General features: G+C 54.8%; 1 protein-coding gene across 1 annotated transcript in view; it reads right to left on the reverse strand.

Annotated features, from left to right (window-relative positions):
- Positions 1-7110, reverse strand: part of ARHGEF40 (Rho guanine nucleotide exchange factor 40) — a 17699-nt gene extending 10589 nt beyond the window's left edge. The window contains exons 1-10 of the mRNA XM_008056480.2: positions 6914-7110; positions 4988-6233; positions 4673-4840; positions 4409-4529; positions 3710-3806; positions 3514-3621; positions 3265-3381; positions 2192-2287; positions 1978-2093; positions 538-664 (exon numbers count right to left, since the gene is read on the reverse strand). Coding sequence (XP_008054671.1) covers positions 538-664; positions 1978-2093; positions 2192-2287; positions 3265-3381; positions 3514-3621; positions 3710-3806; positions 4409-4529; positions 4673-4840; positions 4988-5858 — 1821 coding nt within the window. The 5' untranslated portion in view covers positions 5859-6233; positions 6914-7110. The remainder of the gene's footprint in view (positions 1-537; positions 665-1977; positions 2094-2191; positions 2288-3264; positions 3382-3513; positions 3622-3709; positions 3807-4408; positions 4530-4672; positions 4841-4987; positions 6234-6913) is intronic.
- Positions 7111-8946: the final 1836 nt, after the last annotated feature.

Below are 8946 nucleotides of genomic sequence, written 5' to 3' on the forward strand. Positions count from 1 at the left end.
CCGCCTCAGCCTTCCAAATAGCTGGAACTACAGGCACGCGCTACCACGCCCGGCTTATTTTTGATCTATTATAGAGATGAGGTCTCGCCAAGTTGCCCAGGCAGGTCTCGAACCCGCAGATTTAGGCAATCCACTCACCTCAGCCTCCCAAAGGCACGGGATTACAGGCTGAGCCACGGAGGCTGGCGGCATTTATTATTTTTAAGCTATGGAAGCAGGCACTGCAAAGTCAGTCAGCTCTTTCCAAGATTCCCTAGGGTGCCTGAGCATCTCTTATAAACTCTAAAGACCTTTGATGAAGTATACACAGAGGGGAGCGGGAGATCTGGCTTATTTTCTTTGCTGGTGCTGAGATGTTTCCACCCTCTTGTTGAATCTGACACTGACCATGACCAACCTCCAGGGGACATGAGGAGGGAGGGAGGGGTATTCAGCCAAGCCAGGCTACAATAACACCATCAACTGGAAGCAGAAAAGAGGGGTGCTAGAGGCCAAGTTCCTAAGCTGAGTAAGAGAGGTATGGGGGTCCTGGCTTACCTGCTGGAGTCGGCGCAGGCGTTGCCGCTGCTCCTGCTGTTGCACGTGCAGGTTGGAGAGGCGCACAAGCTGGTGAATGGCCTCATCCACCTCCTGATATAGTGTAGCTGGGCCTGGGCCCTCTAGCCTGGGGAAGGAGCGGGATAGGATGAACCACTGTCCTTGTGGAGTCCCTCGATTCTGCCCTTGAGCCCTTTTAAGGGTTGCAAGCATGAGAGGTGGAAAAGCATCATGGATCAGAGGACAGGCTAGATTTCAAATGCCTTGGTTTGAGTCCAAACTCTTGACTTTTTTTTTTTTTTGAGTTGGAGTCTCACTCTGTCACCCAGACTGGAGTGCAGTGGCACGCCTCCGGCCACCACAGCCTCCACCTGCTGGGCTCCGGCGATCCTTCCGCCTCAGCCTTCCAAGTAGCTGGAACTACAGGCATGCGCTACCACACCCAGCTAATTTTTTTGATTTATTGTAGAGATGAGGTCTCACTAAGTTGCCCAGGCGGGTCTCGAACCCGCGGGCTCAGGCAATTCACTCACTCGGCCTCCCAAAGTGCTGGGATTACTGGCTGAGCCACCGAGCCCGGCCAATGCTTGACTCTTGACTGACCTTGGCCAAGGTATTTAACATGTCTGAGCCTCAAAATCCTCTCTCTCTCTTTTTTGTTTTTGAGTCGGAGTCTCACTCTGTTGCCCAGGCTGGAATACAGCAGCATGGTCACAGCCACCACAGTCTTGACCTGCTGGGCTCAGGCGATCTTTCTGCCTCAGTTTTCCAAGTAGCTGGAACTATAGGCGTGCACCACCACACCCAGCTAATTTTTTGATTTATTGTAAAGATGAGGTCTCACTAAGTTGCCCAGGTTGGTCTCGAACCCCTGGGCTCAGGCAATCCTCTCGCCTCGGCCTCCCAAAGTGCTGGGATTACAGGCATGAGCCACTAGCCTGGCCGCCTCTCTTTTTTTAAATACAGAAAAGACAGGGTCTCGCTCCATCACCCAGGCTGGAGTGCACAACTTTAGGTCACTGCAGCATCCACACTCCCCAGACTCAAGCAATCCTACTTCAGACTTCTGAGTAGCTGGGACTACAGGCATGCGCACTACTATACCTGGCTAACTTTTTGTATTTTTTGTAGAGACGAGGTCTCCCAATGTTCCCAGGCTGGTCCTGAACTCTGAACTCCTCAAGCAATCCTCCCACCTCAGCCACCCAAAGCACTAGGTGTCCAGGCGTGAGCCACTACTCACAGCCTCAAATCCTCATTTGTAATGACAACTAGCACATAGGGATGTTGTGAGGGTTGTGAGATAATAAGTGGAAAAGCATGGTATCTTGCCCAGACACATGCATAGTAAGAATGATCTGGCAGCTAAGTTTGTTGGCAGCCATTGGCTGTGTCTTCACCTCCCACTTCCACCTGCCTCCGCACACCCATCCCTCGTACTTGCTGCTGTGGGTGGAGCGCAGCCGCATCAGGATGGCCCCCCCGTCCCTCTGCAGTGCCGTCAGCCGGGGATCTGCCAGCACCTTCTGCAGGGGCTCAGGCATTCCCACCGTCTCCTGGGGATAGGTAGCAGTGGGCAGTTGGGGTTCCACCGAGAGTCTCCACCCTAGCCCCATCCCTAACCCATCCCCCATCGTCCCATATCATTTCATACCTCTCCCTCTGGCTCCGCTGCTCCCTCCAGTTCCTCAATGGCCTGCCGCACAGAGCCCAGCACACCTCGGCACAGGCGGCATAGCCTTACCACTTCCTAAAACCCAGACACAGGGATGGAGTTGAGGATCAGAGTTTAGAAAGGAACCTGAGCCCCAGGGTGGGGGTGAGGCCGCCCCAGAGACTTTGATGGAAGCAATGCTGAGTTCAATCCCTGACTTTGTTGCTTACTAATTGTATGATGCTGGGCAAGTTCAGGAGCCTTCCTGAACATCAGTTTCCTCAGCTGTAAAGTCAGGATATGACAGGCTTTTATGAGTTATAAAGAGAGAATGCCAGCTCAGCAGCTAGCATGGGCCTGGGGCATTGTACAGCTTGGTAACTATGAGCCTTCTTTTCCTCTGCCTGCACTGGGGCTTCACCCTGTCAAACCCCCTCTCTGCCTACTCAGATCTACTTCCCCTTTGACATCAAAGGGGAAATGCGAGACCATGCTACAAACCCCCTTTCATACTCAGCTCAGATCATGTCTATTTCTCTCTTCTTGAAGACTCATCGCGCTTAGTTTCATAGAATCAGGGAAGATAAGTGCTGGAAGGACCTTTAGAAGTCATGCCACCATTGCTGCACTTTGCTGATGAGGAGCCTGAGGCCTGGATGCTGGTGCAAGGAGCAGGTACAGAAAGGGTACCATCTCCAGAAGTGAGGTAAAGTAACTTGTTCAAGGTCACATGGAAGAAGAACCAGCCTTTTGACTCTTAATGTTTTTTCAGGAAACCCAGTAATACTATCTTGCACTCTTGTCTCATTATTTATTTCCCTTTAAGAATCATATGCTACTTTTTGTTGTATTAAGAATTCACTTAAATACTCCTCCCATCTCCCTCAACAGCCCATGGCACGATGTACAATATTTTGCTCAATATTTGGGAGCTATAAATACTTGCTGAATTGAATGGAAACAACTTTTTCGTCACCCTATGGTGTGTCTTAGATCTGCCTTCTCTCCTAGAATATCCTCAGCTGGGTCATTCATGGCTCCCCAGTGTCCCAAGTGGTGGAGGCAAGGCTTACCTGATGTATCTCTACCCAGTGGCTGGGAGAAGGGTCCCTGTGACCGCCTAAGACCCACTGCAGCTCCTCTGGCTTGGCTACTCTTTTCAGATCATTCTCCAACAGCAGTTCAGCACGCTGTAGACATGTGAAGGCAGGAGATTTCTGTCTGGGCATCCAGGGATTCACAGACCAGCCTGGGGCTCCAGCCAGCCTCTTCCCTTCTCTCCACTACTGATGGGAGACTAGCTGGGAGTGAGGGGCTCAAACCTGAAATCCATAGGGTTCAGTTGCAGGGTCATCAGGAGTGAGAATCAGCAACCGCTGAATGAGAGGAGGCTCTCCTGAGTCCTGAGGGCAGAGAAGAATAACCCTGAACTCTAGGCACATGGGTGGCCTGGCCTGGAATGGACACTAAAGAAGAGCTAGGATCCTGGGGGAACTGCTTGTCTCAAGGGGTAGTTACCTGAAGTTGACTCAGGACAGGAGTGAGTGCTGGAGGCAGTGAGGGTGCCTTGCGAAGGTCCAGCAGGACGGACAACCCCAATATCTGTAGATCAGGCCTATGGGGACAGGAAGGGCCAAGGAGGCTGCAGTGTGTGTGTGTGTGTGTGTGTGTGTTGGGGGACAGCAGATGAGGCAAGGCAGAGACATGGGGTCTGGTTTTAGTGTTAGTAGTCCTTAGGAGAAGTCAGTTCCTGGTACCTTTGGGAAGAAGAGGGCAAAGGACCACATTCTGGGATGTGTGTCTAAGAGTTAGTGACCTGGCAATCAGGACTCTACATTCATATGGGTACTGGGTTAAGGGACCAAGGTCTGAGAAGTTAAGAATTCTGTTCTAGGATGGTAGAAATTCGGTATCAGCCTGCAGTGTGGTGCCTAATAAGTACTTGGTGTTCAATAAATATTTGTTGAATGAGTGAACCAATGTTTTGATAATCTAGGTAGTATGGTAGGATATCAGAAGTCGATCAACGAAGAGGATCAATGAAGATATTACCCTGGAGGTCAGGGGTCAGTAGGGGCAGAGGTCAATGACTTGAAAACCTGAAGGTTGAAGAAGTAGGTGTCCTAGAGGTCAGAAGGTCAGTGTCCTGAAAAGGAGGTCAGGGTCCTCATAACTCAAGAAATTAGTGTCCAGGGTGCCATGCTGGGCCTCGGTTACCTGAGCAGTGAGTGGAGGTAATGAAGAGCAGTGCTCAGCATGTCTCGGGAGGGTGGGGGCTCCTCAGGAGGGCTCGGTGGGGTAATGGTCAGCAGAGCTCGCCCACTCTGGTCCACCCCTCCTGAAGACACAAAATGGCCAGGCTGTCCTGGCTGGGAGCAAACTTGTCTCCCTCCCTTCCACCCTGTCTGCCTCCCCCACAAGCCCACCCCAACTGCTTCTCTCCCCAGTCCCCTCTCGTTTCACCCACTGATGCCCACTGACCACTCAGGATGAGGAATCCAGATGCCATCAGGTCCCAAGCTACATCAGGGTCATCGGAGGTAGAGACTGGAGGGGACTCTTCTAGAATGCTGTCTCCTTTTCCTTCCTGCACAGTCTCCACGGGTGATGTTGGGGGGTCAGGTAGGAGTCCCTCTGGGCCTGTGTGCCCTGCACAGACACAGACAGAGCTATGGGCCCAAGGTGAGGATAGGTCTGGCTTTTCTGCTCTCAGCCTGATCCCTGCTCCTCCTCCAGCCCCCTCCCATAGGTCCGACCTTCCCTGGCCTTGCCCAATGGGCCTCAGTGTCATCTCACCTGCCATACACACCAGGCTCGGCCCCTCCTGCTCGCTCTCTGTGGCCCCCTCTTCTGTAGGCCTATGGGCCTCTGGGGGCTGGGGTTCTTTTTCGTTTGCTGGTTTGAGCTCCTCTTTTGGCTCAGATTCTGTCTTCCCAGAGCATTCACGCTCCTCCTTAACCAAGCTGCATTCTGGAAGCTCTTGCTCATTTGGTGAGGGCAGGTTGACAAGGGCTTCCTGGTGGCAGGTCTCTTCCTTGTCCCCAGGGCTCAGGGGGGCACTGTCCCCTCCTCGGCTAAGAGCCCCTCTGCCTGCAGCTCGCTTCTTTCTCCTGTTTCCTTTGCCTGTTCTCCGAGGGGTACCAGGTGGTCCTTCAGCCCCCTGGCCTGCTCCTCCTCCAACCTCCCCTGGCCTCAGGGGACAAGATTCAGAGGCTTCACCCAGGGCCTCTGCTGGGGACTCAGATACCTCCAGTACTGCTGCTTCTGGGACAGCCTCAGCTCCCGGTGGAGATTCAGGGGAAGCTCCGTTGCTGCTCCCCTCGCCCGGTGGGCGCGCCCCATCCTGGTCCCGAGGTCCCAGGCCCTTCTGGTGCATCCATGCCCGGTGTCTCCGGTGCCGACCCTTCCCTCCAGCACCCTTTCGGGTGGGTACCGTCCGGGTTCTGGAGAGGCCCGAGGAACCCTCAGCATCCGTTGGGCTCCCCCTCACGGGCAGCGTCACCTCCAACAGCTCCACGTACTCGCCCTCAGGTCCTTCAGCGGGGGCATTGTGCCCATCCCCGGGACTCCGGGTGCCCAGTGCCTCCTCAGGGAGTGGAGGACTGGGAAGCCCTGGGGGCCCAGAGGGCAGTTCTGGGGGCAGCATGCTTGGCTGATGTCCAACCATGAGGCCCTCTTTGTGCACAAATCGTGGGCAGATGAGCTCGGCCCAGGGCAGCCGTGAAATCCCAGAGGGCGCAGACAGTAGGCAGGTACTGAGACGACCGGTTGGCCGGTCCTTGTTGATGCCTTGTAGCCACTCAGGTGTGAATAGGTAGGCACAGGCCTCATTGGGCACAGGAAGCTCCTGCACCCGCCCACCCCCTGGGGCCAGACATTTGAGTGCCAGACGAGGTGCCTGGGCGGCTGAGGGCACCACTTGCAGGTAGAAGTCTCCCGGGCGCAGCAGCTGCCAGGGTAGGGCTGCTAGCTGCACCACCACCTGCTCATGCAGGCAGAGGGGCCAGCCCTCATGGAAGAACAGGAATCCACTGTATTGGGCCTGGGGAGAGAGGTGGGAGGCTGCATTCAGGCCTCTGCTGAAGAAACCAGTAGGAGGGGACAGTTAGAATGAGTCCACCCTAGGCAGGACTGGCATGATGCCTGGGGGGGGTTATAATCCCAGGGGAGCAGAAGGGGAGATCTTGGGGTGTTCCTGTGGCAGAGAGGAAGAGATTGGGACTCCTCAGTCTTCTGGTGGTAGGAAGCTTCTCTAGGAAGCTAGTTCCATATGTGGGAGGGTAATAATGGAATCATTACAAAGACATGGTCAGCAGATGCCATTTTTTGGAGGAATCAAAGACTTAAGAGGTCTTTATAACTGTAGAAGTGAAGGATCTCTGTTGAGTCATGTCTGGGGGAGTTATTATCTTGAGAAATTCATATGAAGAGGGAAAAATGTCTGGAATTGGGTCTGGAGGGTCAGGGTCTTTGGGAGTCAGTGTTTCTTAAGGGTCAAAATTTGGGGAAGATGAGTGTGTATGTGTGTGTGTGTTTCTGTGTGATCAGTGTCTGTGAGGGTCAAAATTTGTGGGAAGTCAGCGAATGAGGCGTAAGTACCCCTGGAAGGATCAGTATGAGGGAAGACTGTCTCTGGGTGGGGGAAATTAGTCAGCCTGGCTAGTCTCTAGAGTTAAACAGTGAATCTCAGGGCAGGTAGAAAAGCGATGTACAGACACTCACACAGGCTTCCTGCTGGACCTTGGCAAGCAGGTGCTTGGCTGGTACCAGGAAGTCCAGCGTGTATCTCAGTGCGTCCTCCCGATAAGTCCTCTCCACCACCTGGAACACCTGGCCCAACAGGGTGGGGGCCGTCGCCTCAAAGGGAGGGTACAGGGCAGCGAGTGTGCTCTGCACACAGTCCTCCACTGGCTCAGGCTCCTGGGAGAAGATAGGACAAGGCTACAGACCTCTAGAGATCACCCAAGCATGGCTCCTTGGGGGCTGCACAGGACCCCCATTGTACAGTGCATGCAAAAAGCGAACACTTAGGAAATGCTGGCTGAGTGAGCCCAGACGGGAGTGGGGCTGGGTCAGTAAGAGTGCACAAACCTAGCAGTGCACTCCACACTCGAGCTCTAAGAACCTGGCTTTGGGGATCCAGGGAGGATTTGTTCTGGATGCTCTGATCAGGGCAGTTCCCAGTGCTTGCGAATTGGGGTGATTGCATAGGCCCTCCCAGGAGGGAAGAGACTGACTTCTGGGCCATCAGGGGAATGAGCTGAGAACTTTGGCTGAGATGACTGAGAACTTCGGAGGGGGTGACGGGGGCTTCCACACAGCCATTCTGCAAATCCCGTCTCACAAGACCCACTATCCAGAGACCCCCATCTTAAGTGGAGGCACCAGCACCCACAATTATATCCTAGAGATGGTCATTTGGTGGGAAGAAGGAAGATGGAAAAGACTGTCTGTGACTGCCTTGGGAAGCACCCCTCTTCCCATTCCCAGTGTGGCTCTAGTATTTACCCACTCCTACAGCATATGGAATTGGGTTACAAAGAACTGGGTGGGGGCAGTTGAAAGAGGAAAAAGCCACAAAAGGAATGTGTAGGGAAGGGAGGAGGGGGCCTTGATGGCATGTCAGCATTCCGGTTGAAATCTTTTCTGATTCCCTTCTGATTCCCGTGTGACCTCTCTTTGCCAACCTTTCTCCAAGGAAGGGAGCGGCCTTCTCAAAAGACTCAGCCTGCCTCCCTAAATGAATCAGTGAGACAACTTTCTGCACCCCACACCCTAAACAACCACCCCTCGGGCTATTCCTTTGCAAACTTACTTCTCTTTCCAGGTGGCCTTTTAAGTTCCCTTGACCAGATTTCTTTGCCGTAGGTGGGGAAGGGGGATGCCCGATGCAGCCTCTACCTTGTTCTCTACCCACCCCTCCCCCCATGCCCTGACTTTGCCTCTAGACAAAATTGCATGTTTTTCTCTGAGTCCGTCCAGCTGGAGTGGCTCGATTGTCTCGGCCGTCTGAGAAGCTAGGGCAACCACTCTGGAGACATTTAGTGCGTCAGCGCACAGACCCGGCCCCAAGGTGTGTAGGCGAGCAGACAGACCCCCAGTGTTCCCGGGCGCTGTGCGCGTGGGTGGGGGGAGGTGGAGACGGGCGGGGGTGAAGGCAGAGTGGGCCGTCGGCTCCAAGGCCGGGAAGGGGGAGCTAGGGCTGGAGTAGCGAGGCAGCTGCAACCCATTAGGGGCGGTGAGCTCATGGCTGAGCGAGAGTCTCAGCCACAGGAAACGGCGGCAGCAGCGGGAGGGGAGGAGGGGTCTGGGGTGGGAGGCGGCGGGCGGGAGCACAGAGACCGGGCCTCCTGCCGGCGGGGACCAAAGAGGAGACCAGAGAGACTGAGTCAGCTCTCCCTGGCCCAGTTCCTCTTTCTTCTTGCTCCAGCCTCTCTGCCAGGGGCGCCCTTCCCTCCGTAGAGGAGCGACCCCGGTGGTGCTCCGCCCCTCCTCCGCTCCCTGCAGTGAGCGCCCCCTGGCAAGGCCTCCCCCCCACTTCTGCAGTGAGCACCCTCTTGGCCGTGCCCCCCCTTGCAGGGGGCGCTCTCCCTGGCAGCGCCCATTCCTGCAATGGTTCTTCAGAGAGTACTTCTGGAGTGAAAGTTCCAAGAACAGCGCTCACTTCTGTCGGTGGGGGCTTCCCTTTAAAGCACCGTCCTGCTTCCTGTGTCCTGAGTTGCTACCGCCAGGGTCCCCTGCCCCCGGCAGGGAGT

This window comes from Carlito syrichta, unplaced genomic scaffold, assembly GCF_000164805.1.
Source record: "Carlito syrichta isolate Samal-C Ts95f unplaced genomic scaffold, Tarsius_syrichta-2.0.1 Scaffold302382, whole genome shotgun sequence".
Taxonomy (NCBI): domain Eukaryota; kingdom Metazoa; phylum Chordata; class Mammalia; order Primates; family Tarsiidae; genus Carlito; species Carlito syrichta.